Source organism: Protopterus annectens, chromosome 1.part2 (assembly GCF_019279795.1).
Source record: "Protopterus annectens isolate FY-2018-M chromosome 1.part2, PAN1.0, whole genome shotgun sequence".
In the NCBI taxonomy this organism is placed as follows: domain Eukaryota; kingdom Metazoa; phylum Chordata; order Ceratodontiformes; family Protopteridae; genus Protopterus; species Protopterus annectens.
Window position 1 is genome coordinate 593,370,469 of NC_056727.1, and position 16,769 is coordinate 593,387,237.

General features: G+C 44.8%; 1 protein-coding gene across 3 annotated transcripts in view; it reads right to left on the minus strand.

Moving 5' to 3' along the window:
* Nucleotides 1–16,769, minus strand: part of AIDA (axin interactor, dorsalization associated) — an 857,654-nt gene that overhangs the window by 49,501 nt on the left and 791,384 nt on the right. For all 3 annotated transcript variants that reach the window (XM_044057885.1, XM_044057871.1, XM_044057878.1), the window contains one exon: nucleotides 3,722–3,839. In XM_044057885.1, coding sequence (XP_043913820.1) covers nucleotides 3,722–3,839 — 118 coding nt within the window. The remainder of the gene's footprint in view (nucleotides 1–3,721; nucleotides 3,840–16,769) is intronic.

Here is a 16,769-nt window from a genome sequence, read left to right on the forward strand (position 1 = left end):
TTTTTTTAAGTAAAGTGGAAAGGGAAAAAGCAGGAACAGAAGATAATTCAAGGTTAAGAATCTAAGTGGGCTGGCCTTCTCAAATGTTCTCTCTATTAGGTAGAATGAGCTAATGACACTACACTGGGAGGAGTGGCCCAGATCAAATTTACAGTATGGGCAGGCAACTGCAAAGCCACCAACAGGGAGGGCAGTTGGGGAAACTATTACAGCTACTAGCTGTAGCCACTAAATGAAAGTTTTAATCAAATAAAGGAGCAAGGAGACTCTAGAGAATGCTTTTAACTGACAACAAATCAGTTACATATATGATACCGGACTACAACACAGAAACCTCACAAAAAATGTACAGAAAAGCACAGATAGAGCACTCACAAACAGAAAATACAACTCTCATTATGAAAAAGCAGTTTACACTTAAGTAATTCAGTAAATTAGAGTAATGAAACAGTATCTAGCAATGTCAAAACACAGTCAAAACAGTATAAAACAGTGCACGAATGCAGTGAAACAGTAAAAAAAGCTTTATAACAGTGCAAAATGTAGTAGATTAGCTGTATAGCACAATTATAACATTAAAGAAGTGCAATTCAATGAAAATAATTTAAGAAAGAAGTTATTCTGTTGTTAGAATCTTAAGGAATTTCTGCTTTATCCCAGTGATGAATCACCATTCCACAGCCTGGTAAATACAAGCACAGCCCCTTGCAGACAAAGAGTTTATATACCAGAAAGGATGGAAGAATCTAGGAGCTCAAATTACTACCCAGTCCTGCTAGCCCCTGATCTTACACCAATTACTCACACTAGAAAAGGTCAGGAAACCATGTTACTCTCAATAACAAAGAAGATAAAACACTATCAGCAGAAGATGGCTGCCAGATACACAGGAAACTCAACAAACAAAACTACCAGACCTGGACAACAGCACACCACTATCTAGATTATGCAACCTGACTAGAACACAAAAACCTCACAATAAATGCACAGAAAAGCACATAAAGAGCACTCACAAACAGAAAATACAAGTCTCAGTATGAAAAAGCAGTTTACAGTTTAGTAATTCAGTACAAATGTGATTACAGTAATGCACACTATTACAGCTACAGCTGTAGCCACTAAATGAACGTTTTAAACAGATAAAGGAGCAAGGAGACTCTAGAGAATGCTTTTAAATGCAAACAAATCAGTTATATGCTACCTGACTAAAACACAGAAACCTCACAAAAAAATGTACAAAAAAGCATAGATAGAGCACTCACAAACAGAAAATACAAGTCTCAGTATGTAAAAGCAGTTTACAGTTAAGTAATTCAGAAAAAAATGCAATTAGAGTAATAAAACAGTACCTAGCAATGAAAAATACAGTTAAAACTGTACATAAATGTAGTGAAACAGTAAAAAAAAGCCATCTACGGATGTCCAGCATCATGAAGAGATTCATGATACTGGACATAGTAGTCAAAGTAATTTCAAACTGTTTCTTGTACTCTGTCATCAGTGGGGCTTTCAGAGAAGACAGACCCTGCAGAGACCAAGCACTTTAAAACCTGTTTACATGTGTGGCATAGTTTAGGGCTGGACAGACACAGTGTCTTCAGAAAGCTATCTTTTGGTGGATGCTACCACAATGGAGTCTACAGCATGAGTTTTAGCCCAGTGCTACTTTTCTTTTGGTGGGCAGAGAATTTTTGTTCAGTTTATGAGGTATTACCTGAAAGGTGTTGGGCTCCTACCAAGATCCTTGCCACCAAGTCAATTAACTTATCAGCTGAACGGACCACCCAGGACATAGCTGATGTCATCCCATAGGCCTTGTGTTGAGAAGAGGAATCGACAAGGCCAGGCTCCCCAATAAGCAATAATGTGTCAAATGAGGCTTGTTTTGGCGGGGACTGTGGGGATCCCACTCAATCTTTTCAGTTGGCATCATAGATGGGAGGGAGATTCTGATAGGGCGTCTATATCTGTTTCTTCTTACATGTGGTAAATCAGGGTAGGTGTCACCTGACTCCTCAAAGGACTGCAGCTGTTTCTCAGCAGGTGGTTTGAGGCCTATATAGCAATGTTGACCTATGTATATCTGATGAAAAGAAGGTGAGAAAGTAAGTGGGCCATGGGGTAGAGCTGCCTCCACTGGAACCTGAAGACTCACTCTCTTGTTAAAGAAATCATCCTTCTCAACATCCAGAAGGTCAAACCGACTGCTATTAGATCCAAAGATACTGAACCAGCTGTTGGATTTAGTTTTCCCTTCGGAGAAGCAGACACGGTCGCTGGGGGACCCCCAAAGCCATGAAAGGTTGAAAGCCAAGATGAGCAAATTAGCAGTGAGTACTCAATGGCAGATGTCACTGACACTACCAAAAGAGTCAAGAACAATGGTCCTGAAGACACAGCCAAAAACATCAACCTGAACTCTCGGGTCCGAGACTCTACAGATCTAATGAGACCAGAGTCTAATGAGTCACTGGACCACAGGACCAGATGGAAGACTGGTTCTGAAGTAACAGCAGCCAAGGGATGGACCAGTGAGAGAACAAGAATTTAGGTCATCCTGGTAGCTCTAATTGCTTTTGGAGCTGAAGAATATGGAATAACCTCCACTCATACTGCTGAGTTGGATCCAGCAAGCAGCTTGAGGACCCACATGTCAGACTGGATGGATTGACTGAAAAGGATCTTTAAATACACTAATACCTAACTAAAGTCAGCCACATGCCCTATGATATTTATTTATTGCATTTGATTACAGGGAAAGTTCACTGGGCCTGACAAACCCATTTTCAGGGGAGGCCCGGGGAGAAAAGCTCCACAGTTATATAAACAGTAAAATTAGAAACAGTACATTAATAATTATGTGTGGAGAAAAGCTTTACAGTTGCTTGAACAGACAGAAATTTTAAAGACAGTACAGTCATAATATATAATCAACATTATATATGATACAGGTAATAATCGACATTTTGGGACATAGCAACTATGTGTATTTTATACAATGACGTGAGAGTAAGATATCTCAAGAGGTGAAAGGCTGACATTCTGAAATAGTGACAGAATAGAGAAAGGATAGGAAGGGAGAGAAGTAGAAATATATGGCAGAGTGGTATAGGGGGAAGCAGAGATAGTATGTTGGGGGGGGGGTCAGATTTTAGGGTTGTTGGTAGAGGTACAGGGACATATCCATTGTGTGGTGAGATGAGATTTAAGTGAGTTTTTAAAGGTAATTGGATTAGTGATTGATCTGAGTACAGGTGGAAGATTGTTCCATAGTTTGGAGACAGAAAAGGAGTATAACACATGACCAGCAGAAAGGTTAGGTTTGTCGACATTTAGTAGTAGTTTATTTTCAGATCTACGTTACCGGTTTGGGTGGTAGATGGTCAGTATACTAGTGCGGGAAGGACAGGCATCAGGGAAATAGATAAGTTTGTGGGCGATGGTAAGTTGTAGGTACGCTAAATGGTGGGGGAGTTCTAGCCAGGTGAGTTCTTGCAGTGTAGTACAATGATGGGTATGCATTCCTTCTAGGAAGACAGTCAGAATAAACGCCTCATGGAGGCTAAAGAACATCCATAGTCTCTCTGCAATATAGTGAGCAGTATGACAAATATTAAAATGTTACTTTCACTGATGCATTTAGGCACTTAAACAAGTAGGTAAAAATAAAGATTAAGGATCAGAATAGAAAACTACTTTTCCACTGAACTTAACTACTTACAGTTCTATTACAACTGGACCAGGTTTGATCTCATCCATCTCCATGAAAGCAAAGCACTTGGTGCTTGTAAATCTTTTCTTGGGTTTATAGTGTTTGAATTCAAAGAAAATAGCTGCTCCTGTAAAAAAAATAATCATCTGATATTATTATTGCAATCAAGGAATGTCGGTGCACTCTAAATAAATAAAAACGATTATTTACCAAAGTTGTATCTGTTCTGGTACAATTCTCAATGATAAGCTAAAATGAAACTGAGCCCCCAGGGAAAGAACTTCTCCAGTGTTCTTTTTTAACATCTTTATTAACTCTTCACGCTTTAAACAATAACACAAGCACATACCTCAAAAGAAAAGAAAACAAACCATAGTAATAACTGCCATTATTTTCATACATTGTACATAAATGATTTTGTTTCAACAATCATTTACTTCAGCAATACATTAATTGCTCAATTCTTGTCTTTTCATAAACATCACTGATCCTAAATTATATCATCCGTGTTCCCACAACTTCAAATTATTTCTATTTATTTCTATGGACTCCAACTCCAGTTCTTTTATCTCCTTTACAACATTCAGTACTTCAACTGGTTTAAATGTTGTTTTCCATTTTCTAGTAACAGTTGTTTTTTCTTGCAATAAACAGCATTAAACTTAGAAATACCTTACTAGATTTGGGCAATTCAGATCCCATATCCCGGTTCATAACAATAACTTCCTTAGTTACAACCATTTGCTTCCTCAATGTTTCTGACAAAGTACTCTGCAGGGAATCCTTAAAATCTGCCAATGCATTACATTCCCAAAAATATTTTCCTAAATATCTGTATCTTTCTTATCATGCTGCCAGCACTTGCTATCTACTTGAGGTAAAATTATCTGAAATCTGCTTGAGGTATAAAATACCCATGCAAACACAAATCCTAAAACTTTTGGACTTTGTTGCACAGTTGTGAGTCATACAGATGTCCTCCCATTGCTCCTTTGTGAACTGTTCTTCTATTTGGCCTCCCAATCTTTTCTAAGTTCCTCTAATTGATTCTTGCAGTTAATATGCAATATTTTATATGCTCTAGTAATTATCTATTTTTAACAGCAGCTTCTTTTCTAGACAAGTAGAAACTCTGCCAGAGCTGATCATTCACTTAGCACTATCCTATCAATTTTCTTTTGCCAATACTCTTAATCTCTAGTATACAAAGCAATCTCTAAGATGAAGTCCAAACTTGTGCTTGGCCTCAGTCCTACTCCATTACTTTCTTTCTCTACTTTTTTGGTCTCAATACCTTGGTTCTTTTGCTAATTTGCTTCAATAAATTCCAGCTCCCTCTTGCCTAATTTCTGTACCCCAACCTACCTATCCCTATCAGTAAAAAAAGAAGTTATGTTCTTACCATAATGTTCCATCTGAGTAGTAGACTTCATTCTTCTGCACATATGGGTATACGGATCTGAGCAGGCAAAACTTTTCAAGCATCAGCTCCAAGCTCCTCCCTTACCTATATTACATCACTTCCTCCTATCTAGCCCCAGATCGAGTTTGTGGACACTAAATGGCAACATAACCACAATCCTAAATGGGAAAAACCAGAAGAGTGAGGGGGATGGAGGGAGGGAAGGTGCAGAAGAATGAAGTCTACTACTCAGATGGAACGTTATGGTGAGAACATAACTTCTTTATCTAAAGTAGTTGACTTCATTCATTCTGCACATATGGGACAGAGTCCCCAGCTACTAGTATTCCTGGGAGGCCCCTATGGAAGGATATTTCTGAGCACCCCAGAGCCAAAGGATGCTCGCTCTCTAGAAATAAGATTCAATTTATAATGAGAGATGAATGTGTGCGAATTGGCCCAAGTCGCTGCCACACAGATATCATCTAACGGAACTCTTGACCAGAAAGCTGCAGAAGTGGCCATTGCTCTAGTAGAATGAGCCTTCAATACACCAGGAGGAGATAAACCTTTGTCTTTATAAACCTGTGCAATACAAAGAGTGGACACTAAATGGCAACATAACCACAATCCTAAATGGGAAAAACCAGAAGAGTGAGGGGGATGGAGGGAGGGAAGGTGCAGAAGAATGAAGTCTACTACTCAGATGGAACGTTATGGTGAGAACATAACTTCTTTATCTAAAGTAGTTGACTTCATTCATTCTGCACATATGGGACAGAGTCCCCAGCTACTAGTATTCCTGGGAGGCCCCTATGGAAGGATATTTCTGAGCACCCCAGAGCCAAAGGATGCTCGCTCTCTAGAAATAAGATTCAATTTATAATGAGAGATGAATGTGTGCGAATTGGCCCAAGTCGCTGCCACACAGATATCATCTAACGGAACTCTTGACCAGAAAGCTGCAGAAGTGGCCATTGCTCTAGTAGAATGAGCCTTCAATACACCAGGAGGAGATAAACCTTTGTCCTTATAAACCTGTGCAATACAAAGAGTGATACACCTTGCTAAGGACACTTTCGAAACTGCTTTGCCCAAAAATGGTTTAGAAAAAGAGACAAACAATTGATCCGACTTCAGGAAGGGTTTAGTCCTATGGAGGTAAAAACGAAGCTGTCTATGGATATCCAATAAATGAAGCTTACGTTCACCTCTATTTTGGAAATTTGGGAAGAAGACTGGCAAATTTACAGACTGATTAATATTAGCTGCTGAGGACACTTTGGGAAGAAAGGAAGGATTCATACACAACAAAACCCTATCCTTGTGAAAACCCAAATAGGGGGGCAAGGAGAATAAGGCCTGCAACTCTGAAACTCTCTTGGCTGAAGTGATGGCAACCAAGAAGGCTGTCTTCCACGACAAAAACTTCATCGGAACTGATCCGGCTGGCTCGAAAGGGGGGCAGGTCGAAGCCTGAAGGACTAAAGTCAGATCCCAGGGGGGCACTGTTTATTTAACTGGAGGTCGCAATAAAAAAGTGCCCTTCAGGAAAGCTTTACACAATTTGGCAGAAGCCAGAGCAACCTTATTTTCACCCACATGAAAATTAGAGATGGCAGCCAGCTGAACCTTTATGGTGGAAGTACTTGCGCCTGATCGAAAAAGATCGGCCAGAAAATCCAGTATGACCGGGACAGAGGCTGTAAACGGGTTCAGATTGCTCTGAGAGGCCCAAACGCAAAAACATCTCCACTTGCTATTGTAGAGTTTCCTAGTGGAGGCTTTAAGAGAAGCTACCAGAATATTCTTAACAGGGGACGAAAGTCCGGGAGTCCTGATGACCATGGGAACTGGAGCAGCCACGCCGTCAGCTTGAGACTGTCCAGATGGGGCAGGGGCAAGCATGACGGGTGAGAAATCAGATCCGGGCATGAATCTAGAGTCCATGGAGGAGCCAACAGATGAGACCATAAGAAGGGAAACCATACTTGACGTGGCCTGAAGGGAGCTATGAGAATGACTTTGCACCACAGCCGGCAAGCTCTCTGAAGGTACTTCGGAATAAGAGGTAACGGGGGATAAGCATACAGTAGCCCGGGAGGCCAAGCATGGACCAGAGCGTCCCTGGGGACATCCCGCGGAGGGGGGATCAGAGCGAAGAAGTTGCTGCACTTCGCGTTGGAAGGAGATGCGAAGAGATCGCAGCAAGGTTGACCCCAAACATGGAAGATCTTCTCTGCCACTGACTGTTTCAGAGACCACTCGTAAGGCAGAAGGATTGCCCTGCTGAGACTGTCCGCTAGAATGTTGGAGCATCCCGGGATATGCGTTGTTATGAGAAACCGGCTGGTGGATATGGCCCACTCCCAAAATCTCATGGTCTCGCGACAAAGGGGGTAGGATCGGGTCCCTCCCTGTTTGTTTATATACCAGACTACAGACATGTTGTCTGACTGAATGGCTACCGTCCCCGGAGGTAGAACAGGGTGGAAGGCTCTCAACGCTAAAAGCACTGCCCTCATCTCCAGGACACTGATGTGTAGCTTGGTCTCTGCATGGGACCACATGCCTTGGACCGTTCTTCCCAGGAAGTGTCCCCCCCACCCAAGCTGGGAAGCGTCAGTGGTCACCGTGGATTGAGCTGGAGGGGCTAGAAAGATGCACCCCATGAAAATGTCCGCTGATTGAAGCCACCACTGGAGTGATGTTCTGCATGTCCGATTGATTCGGATGTGGAAATTCATCTGAAGGTCTAGCCAGGACCATTGAACTGCTAGATTCTACAAGGACTCTCATGTGAAGACATGCAAGAGGGAGGATAGAGATTGTGGCTGCCATCGAACCCAGGGCCCTGAAAACATCGGCTGACATTTTCTATCCTTTCCGAGGTGAGAAAAATCTTTGAATCGAATCCAACCGTGCCCCGATGAAGTCTATGATCTGAACCGAAGCCAGGTGGGACTTGTTGATATTGATCGTGATGCCTAACTTGTGAGCCAGACCGAGGAAGTAGTGTAGGGCCTGACACAAGAGACATTTGGTGGATGCAGTGAAGAGCCAGTCGTCTAGGTAGGGGAATACCTGAATGCCCTGAAGTCTCAGGTGAGTCGCTACGACTGCCATAACCTTGGTGAACACCCTGGGGGCTGTGGTGAGACCAAAGGGTAGGGCTCTGAATTGAAAGTGACTGGCCCCTAGTCGGAAGCATAAAAACCTCCTGGAGCTCCTGTGGACCTTGATGTGATAGTAAGCGTCCTAGAGGTCTAACGAGCACATCCAGTTGCATTCTCTCAGAAACGGTAGAATGGACTGTAGAGTGACCATCCGGAATTTTTGTTTCTCTACTGACAGGTTGAGGATAGACAGGTCCAGAATGGGCCCGACGTCCCCCGTCTTCTTTGGCACTAAAAAAAAATCTGGAGTAAATGTCTGATCCGGATTGATCTGGGGGGACCGGCTCGATGTCTCGTTTTTGTAGCAGCTTCGAAACCTCTAAAGCTGCAGCCTCCCTGTGAGCGGGTGGAACATCTGGAAGACGTGCTGGAGTTATGGGACATGAAATGAAGGGGACAGAATATCCTCTGGATATGATGTTTAACACCCAGCGGTCTGCAGTAATGGACTCCCATGCCGCTGGATGTAAGGAAAATCTTCCCCCGACTGCCTCCATAGTAGAGCAACCGGGCAACCCTTCAGGGTTGCTGTGCGGGTCTGTCGGAAAAAGGTTCCCTAGACTCAAAGTTTCTGGGACCCCCACTGCCTCTGGGACGGCGTCGGTCTTGTCCCCCTCTGCCTCTGGGGGACAAATATTCCTGAGTGTCACGAAAGGACTGTGATTTTCTGGAACCAAATTTTCTTTTGCCCCTTTTGGTTCCTGGAATAGGACCTCTGGGGGTTAGAGAAGCGGATTCCGATGGCTGACAAAGTCTTTCCGTCCTTCTCACTCTGGGTTAGTGTGCCACGTACAGTCTTCCCAAAGAGGGATGATCCATCGAAAGGGGCATTGATGAAAGACGCCTTAAAGGGGTCTGCAAACTGACACAGCCTGATCCAGGCATGACACCTCAAGGCAACGCCTGTACCAGCAGCTCTAGCGGCTCCCTCCGTAGCATGAGAGAGGAGACGCATAGAGGTATTAGTCACTGATTCACTGATTTCAGTGTAGTCGTCTTCGCAGTGAAAGACTGCTTGTCCTGTTGTGACAGAGACTCTGGGGGCGACTCAGTTAGTTCCGATATAAGGTCTCGCTGCAGTCGGATAACATGTGCCAAGTAATTCAGCACATGAACAGAAAATATCGCTGAGTACATGCGCTTCCCGAAATGATCCATCGACCTAGACTCTTTGGTGGATGAACCGAGGAACTTTCCTGTGCCAGTTCCTTCTTTGTGGCAGCTGCAACCACCAAAGCATCTACCGGGGCTCCCTTGGACCATGCCTGCCTGTCTGAAGGTGGGGAAAGAATTTTGTCTGGCCTTTTGGGTATAGGTTCTACGGTGTCAGGATCCTTCCATGCCCTAGTGGTGATGAGGTCCACCAAAGGGTCCGCTGGAGGGGAGACCCAGAAAGTAGATGGGCCCATGCTAAAGGCCTCCAGGAATACAGACTCATCTGCAGAGGGTTTGGGGGCTGACCAACCTCCTCTTTGGCGGAGGATCTCCATAATGTCTCCGAATGAGATGTCCTCGCTAGGTGTTCTGGGGGAACCCTCTCCTTCATCCAAGTCTGTATCAGTGGTAATGGACTCAGTGGAGTCCAGGTGCCTCCTCTTACACTTGCGCTTACGAGGTTCCTCTCCAGTGGGACTCTCTGGAGAGGATTCGTAAGCCTCCGGGGGTTCCCTGAGGGGAACAACCTGGGGTTGCTTTGGCACGGGCTGTCTCTGAGACAGGATAATGGGAGCAGAATACAAAATCAGAGGGGTCTGGGTAGGATCCGAGTAGGTGAGCTGTGGTCTTAACCCCTGGGAGAGAACCCTTTCCACTGCCCTGAATACCGATGGACAGCACACCTCCGCAGAACGTAAGGATGAGGCTCTCCCTGGCACTGAAGCAGGATTGGAGCCGTCGGCGGGGTAAGTCCGGGCACCGAGGATGGGATCCGAAAGAGCGAGATCTCGACCCTCAGGTACGACTCCCCGACCACGGCTCCGAGAGTCCCCTGGATCAGAGATTGGATCAGAGGAACTCAAGGTGACGGCTGGCGTTGAGGAAACGAGAACCATTGGCACCGACCCAACAGCTCCGAAAGGTCTCGGACCCGAGAACCCCGAAGTGTCGGGTCGGATTGGGGAAGGAGCAATAGGGTGGAACATAGTTGAAGAAGGACCCTCTCCAATGGGAGAGGGCCCTGGTAAGACGCCCATCTGAATCTGGTTCTGGATGAACCTCATCAGCCTGTCCATATCAAGGTCAGAGACGCTCTGAGTCGACCTGGAGGAAGCGACCGACTCAGGTCTGGGCCGGATCTGAGGGGAGTGCCTTGGCTCCGATGGCTCCGGTGAGAAACGGGGAGAGCTGAGCCGAGGAGAACGAGACCTGGGTGCCTTTGAAGAGGGGCTGGAGAAAAACTCCCTGTCCGGTGATCTTTTTCTGGGCCTGTCCCTCCCTTTGTGGTGCTTCACCTTCTCCCTTCTGTCCCTACCTCTCTGGGACAACTCCGGTGAAGCAGGCCTGGTGGGAGGTTGAGTCCCTGCCTGCACAGTATCACTGGCTGGGGAGGAAACTGAGGCAGACTCCAGGGCAGAAGCTGGTAGCAGACCCTTAGCCACAAGCCTAGCTCGACGATCCTTCAACGCCCTAGGGTTAAAGCCTGAACAAATGTTGCAGGATGCCGACAGATGGGCGACCCCTAAACATAGAACACACAGAGTGTGGCCATCGGTGGTGAGAGCTTATGACCAGATTCTGTGCACTTCTTAAAAAGAACCTTAGGCTGTTCAGCCATAGTAGAGACAGTAAAAGCCCTAACAGCCCACTCACACACACACAAACAGGGATTGGGCCTAGGTGGGAAACCAGAATCACAAAAAAAAAGCACTAACGACGACCAAACGCGAAGGGAGGAAAAAAGGGAAAGGTATTCACACTCAACTATCACAAAAAGACCAAAAAACCTTACCACCTTGCTTAGAGCTCAGAGACCATGACGCTGACTCTTAGAGCGGCAAACGAGATCTGGGGCTAGATAGGAGGAAGTGATGTAATATAGGTAAGGGAGGAGCTCGGAGCCAATGCTTGAAAAGTTTAGCTGGCTCGGATCCGAATCGGATCCATATACCCATAAGTGCAGAATGAATGAAGTCAACTACTTCAGATCCTTCTTTCTCCATTCCAGTAATGGCTTAGTTAGTAGAAAAGTACAGTTGTGTACACTTACCATAAATGTAGATGTTCAAGTGTATTTACTGTTGCAGTCATTACATTTGGGTTATCTGCTTGCAGGTAGCCCTCAGTCAGCCTGATTGACAAAGTCTTGGATCCTGCGTCGGTTGCTGTCCCTTCTTCCATGACGTTAGGTCGTCAGGGGTATAAAACATGCAGCTGACGTCATTACATCAGTTTTTCTTGTCCCAGATGTTAGGTGCCCCCCTAATGGGGAGCAATTAGATGTAAAAGTACAATGAAATACCTCCAACAAAAAAGCAAATACACCAAAAAGGCTTTTACGCATAGTAAAGGAAAGTAGAGGTATAGACAAAAGAAGTTAGGGGGCTGGTGGGAGGGTAACGAGGACTGCAACAGTGAATACACTCAAACATCTACATTTATGGTAAGTGTACACAACTGTACTATGTTCCTCGTGTTTCACTGTTGCAGTCATTACATTTGGGTAGATTCCCAAAGCTGTGGTTGGGAAGAGGAATTTTGATAGCATTAGGACCAGCTATAAAGCCCTGCAAGACTTCAGTGGCAAAGCCAGCTCTGGATTTAGAAAAAATTGGCAAATAATAATGCCTGGTGAAAGTATATAAAGAACTCCAGGTAGCAGGTTCTAGGATGTCCCTGGTAGGGACGGCTGTGAGAAAGGCTGTAGAGGTAGATGCGGCCCTGGTGGAGTGAGGTCTGATCCCCTGGGGGATAGGTTTTTCATGGTGCTCACAGCAGAAATGAATGCAATGGCCTATCCATTTAGAAATAGTTTGCTTTGAAATAGCCTTCCCCTCTGCCCCTGCAGCAAATACTACCAGCAGTTCAGATTTCCTTTAAGGTTTAGTCCTGTCCAAGTAGAATCTGAGTTGTCTGTGCACATCTAAGGAATGCAATATCGGTTCTCCTTTGTTCTGTGGATTGGGAAAGAAGGTTGGAAAATGAATGGACTGGTTAAGAGCCACACTGGATACCACCTTGGGCATGAAGGATGGATTGGTTCTGAGGGACACCCTGTCTGCATGCTTCACTGCCATAAGAGCCTGTAATTCCGATACCCTTCTAGTTGCAGTGATTGCTACAAGGAAAGCTGTTTTCCAAGAAATAAATTTTAGGTCTGCAGTAGCAGCTGGTTCGAAAGGAGGTAGAGTGAGTTTCTCCAAAACAAAGTTAAGGTCTTAGGCTGGGGTTGGAGCTCTCCTCGGTGGTCTTAAATTTTTGGCCCCTCTGAGGAACTGCTTGAGCAGTGGATGAGAGAAGGGGGGAGGTTCTGTGTTATAATGAGCTGAAATGGCTAAGACGTGGATTTTAATGGAGGAAAAAAACAGGCCCTTGTGAAGCATGTCAGTTAAGTATTGTAAAATCTGAGGTAAATTGGGCTCTGCTGTGCTCATCCCTTAAGTTTGGTTCCAGGCACAGAATCTTTTCCATTTTTCAGCATAGGATTTTCTAGTGCTAGGCCTCCTTGCCTCTAAAATGATATCTATCACATGTTTACTGAGGGATGGTAAAGGAGAGATTATGTCATTAGCCAGACTGCAAGGTTCAGTGCTAGAAGCTGAGGGTGCAGAATCTGGTTCTCCTGTTGAGACAACAGGGAAGGAGTCTGAGGCAGGTGCCATGGAGATAACCGTGGCACAATGCGCAGGAGGGAGTACCAGTGTTGGAGTGGCCAGTCTGGAGCAATCAAAATCATCCTTGGTTTGTCCTGTTTGATTTTTAGTAGTACTTTGGAGAGCAAGGCATATACTGATAGGTTTTTCCAGCTGAAGGACAGAGCATCCACTTTCCAGGCTTGTTTGTGGGGAGTCCTTGTGCAAAACTTGTCCAACTGGTAGTTCTGGGAAGAGGGAAACAGGTCTATATCTGGGCTCCCCCATTTGCTTGTCAACATGTTGAAAATCCTTGGTTCCAGTTTCCACTTGTGTGGGTGCATAAGGTTTCTGCTTAGTCCGTATGCCAATGTGTTTAACTTTCCTGGCAGGGTTTGAGCTTGTAGGTGCACTTGGTAGCTCAAGGCTGTGTTCCACAATGCCATGGCTAGTCAGCAGAGGGGGTAAGAATGTGTGCCCCCCTGCTTGTTTATGTACCACTTAACAGTGGTGTTGTCCGTCTTTACCATTAGTTGTCCTGGTAGAATGTGGTCCTTGAAGGCTGTCAGAGCATTCTGTACAGCTAACATTTCTTTTTGATTGATATGCAGGTGCATTTGACTTGGGTTCCATTTGCCCTGAATGCACTTCCCTGCCAGGTGAGCCCCCCCATGCATAGTCTGATGCATCTCTTGTTAGGGTTTGGGTGACAGAGGGTGGTGTGAAAGGTAGCCCCTTGTTTTGGTGGCAGGCCTCTGCCCAAAGGAACTCTAGGCGTAGGCAAGGTATGACAGGAATCATTGCTTCTAGATCCTGAGAATGCTGACACCATAGGCTTTTTAGATACCACTGTAGTTTCCTCATATGCAGTTTTGCATATGGAATTAGAAGAATGCAGGAGACCATGAACCCCAAGGCTTGCAGTACTTGTCTTGCAGATATAGCAGGGTCTTTGTGACCACTTGTTTGAAGTAGGTTGTCAAATTAATTTGTTTCTTTGGCGTGAGGTAGGCCATCTGGGAAGTTGTATTCAAGCTTGCTCCCAGGAATTCAATTTGTTGGCAGGGTACCAAGTGTGATTTCTTTTCGTTTATGGTGTACCCCAAACAAGTTAGAACCCTTTGTACAAAGGCCAGATGATTCAAAAGTATGTCCTGGCTTTCTGCCTGAATTAGACAATCATTCAGGTATGGAATATTTCTTTGCCTGCAAAATGCAATAACTGGAGCTAGGCACTTTGTGAATACCCTGGGCGGAGTAGATAAGCCAAAGGGCAGTGCAGAGAACTGATAGTGCATGTAGCCTGCTTTGAAGCATAGGTATCTTCTGCAAGATTCCCTGATTGGGATGTGCAGGTATGCATCTTTTAAATCTAATGTTGCCAACCAGGCATCTTTGCCTAGCATAGGAAGTAATTGTTGAAGAGTCAGCATCTTGAATTTTGGAATCTCCAGAAAGGTGTTTAGAGTAGACAGGTCCAGGATAGGACACCATGAATTGTCTTTTCTGGGTACCAGGAAAAGTCTCGAGTAGAATCCTTGTCCCTTTTCCTCTTCTGGTACCAGTTGAATAGCCCCCATGCTTAAGAGAGAAAGTACTTGTTTTTGGGCCTCTGCCCACTGATTTGGGGGTAGGTCCGGCCACCCGCTTGGTGTTGGCAACGTATGGAAGGGAAATCTGTATCCTTGGGACACTATACTTAAAACCCATTTGTCCTGGGTAATGAGTTCCCAGTTCTTTGCATGAAGAGCAATCTTTTCCCCCAAAGGGGCAGCCAGTTGATAAGTGCTTGGAAATTTTAAAAGGAAGTCATTGGGGCAGTTTACCATAGGGGGGAGTCTTATTACTCCCAGATTTGGAAGTGGAGGCCCCCCCACTGCTTAGTCCGGTGTGTCCCATGGGACTGAAACCTGGGTTTTTTGCTGTGTCTGGGTTTGGCTTGAGAAGACCTGGAAGAGGCTGGCTTAGAAGGCCAGTAGCTACTAAATCTGGGAGGCTGAACTTGTAAGAAATCGTTAACAGTTTCATCTTCCATCTTTTTCAGAACTTCCTCAGCCTTGTTGCCAAACAGGCGGTCCTGATTTAAGGGAGCATCCAACAATTTAGCTTTAACATGATCAGGCAAAGATTGCTCCTTAAGCCAAGCATGCCTTCTGAGCACAGACCCAGTAACAGCGGCCCTGCAAGAGGCCTCTAATGAATCAAAACCACATTGCAAAGTATGTTTTCCAACTTGTTCAGCAGAATGCATTAAATCCTGTAATTCTTTATTTTCCACGTAGTCAGGAATTAACATCATTTTCTGTTTAAGCAATCCAATAGCATGTTGCTGATACTTTAACATATGAAACTGGCAGTTTAAAGCCCTAATGGCCAAGGCTGCAGAAGTGTAAACCTTCTTACCCCATTTATCCAGCGCCCTGGAGTCTCTATCAGAAGGGGTAGGATTTTTAGCAGTAGAAGCCTTAATGCTCTTGTGCCCCTGTGAAACAGTCTTTGGATCCACAATAGGATTTTTAAAAAGAAACCTGTGTGACTCAGGAACCCTGTAGTATCTGTCTGGTTTTCTGGGAGCAGGAGGCAAGGAATCAGGGGCCAAACTAGATTCCGAAAAGGCATCATCAACAATGTTTAGTACAGGAGGAATAGCTAAAGGCCTATGCTGAGGTAGAAGTAAGAAATCCCTAAGCCTTTTTTTTGAATCAGAAAAATCCTGGCTTTCCCAGTGGAAATGCTCCCTTAGAGCATGTAAGGTTTCCCCAAAAGAAAAATCCTCTGGAGGGGAAGCAGACGTCCTCTGCATCAGAATCCTCATAAGTAGATAAGGGCAAATCCAGATCATCAGAAGAATCAGAAAAAACAGAATCCTGGTCAGAAGATTCATAAACCACTTCAGTCCTAGCCTCTTAGAAAGGGGGGCTGGCTACCCCTGATTAGAGTTATTAGATCTTCAGCCATTCTTATTTGCTTTTAGGCATAGAGGCCTGAGCATGTGGCCTGGGCTTCGGTTTTTTAGGCATGGTTCGAGATTTAGGCCTAAGAGAAGAAGGAGGCGTTGGTTTAATATGTAAGCCCGTAGGCCTGAATACACCCTCAGAAACCAGTGCCTGCACAGTGGCTCCGGACCCATCCAAGGTAGAGACATCTGTGGGTTCCATAGTTGAAGCATCTCACAGCACATCAGACTCTGAATGGGTCTCAGTAGAGGCCTGCGAATCAGAAGTAGTGGGTATCAGGGGCTGCAAAAGCGCCTCACTGGGTACCGGCGAACTGGCGATTGGCTTAGGAGAAGTGTCGTCGCAGTTTTGGACCTCGGCGGCCTGTCTCTGTCTTTATCTTTGAGTTTTTTTCAGAATCCCAGTAGTTGGATAGCTAACCGACGACATTTCTGGATAACTAAACAGAGAACAGAAATATTTAGAGGTGAAAATATACCAATGATGGATAGTGCGCTGATTAAATAAAGCACAAAACCGACAGCAAGGTATGTTGTGGTCAGGGCTTAGGCAAGGAATACAGTATGAATGAAAATCTTTATGAGGTATTTGCTTTCCACAAGTATTGCAATTATTAACTTTTACTGACATCGGTAAGGAGCAAGAAAAAGTTTCCCCAACTGGGTACTTAGCTTTAGTTGAAGACTTCGGTTCTGAAACTCGAAAACGAAAATTTCAGGAGTCAACCGACCAGCA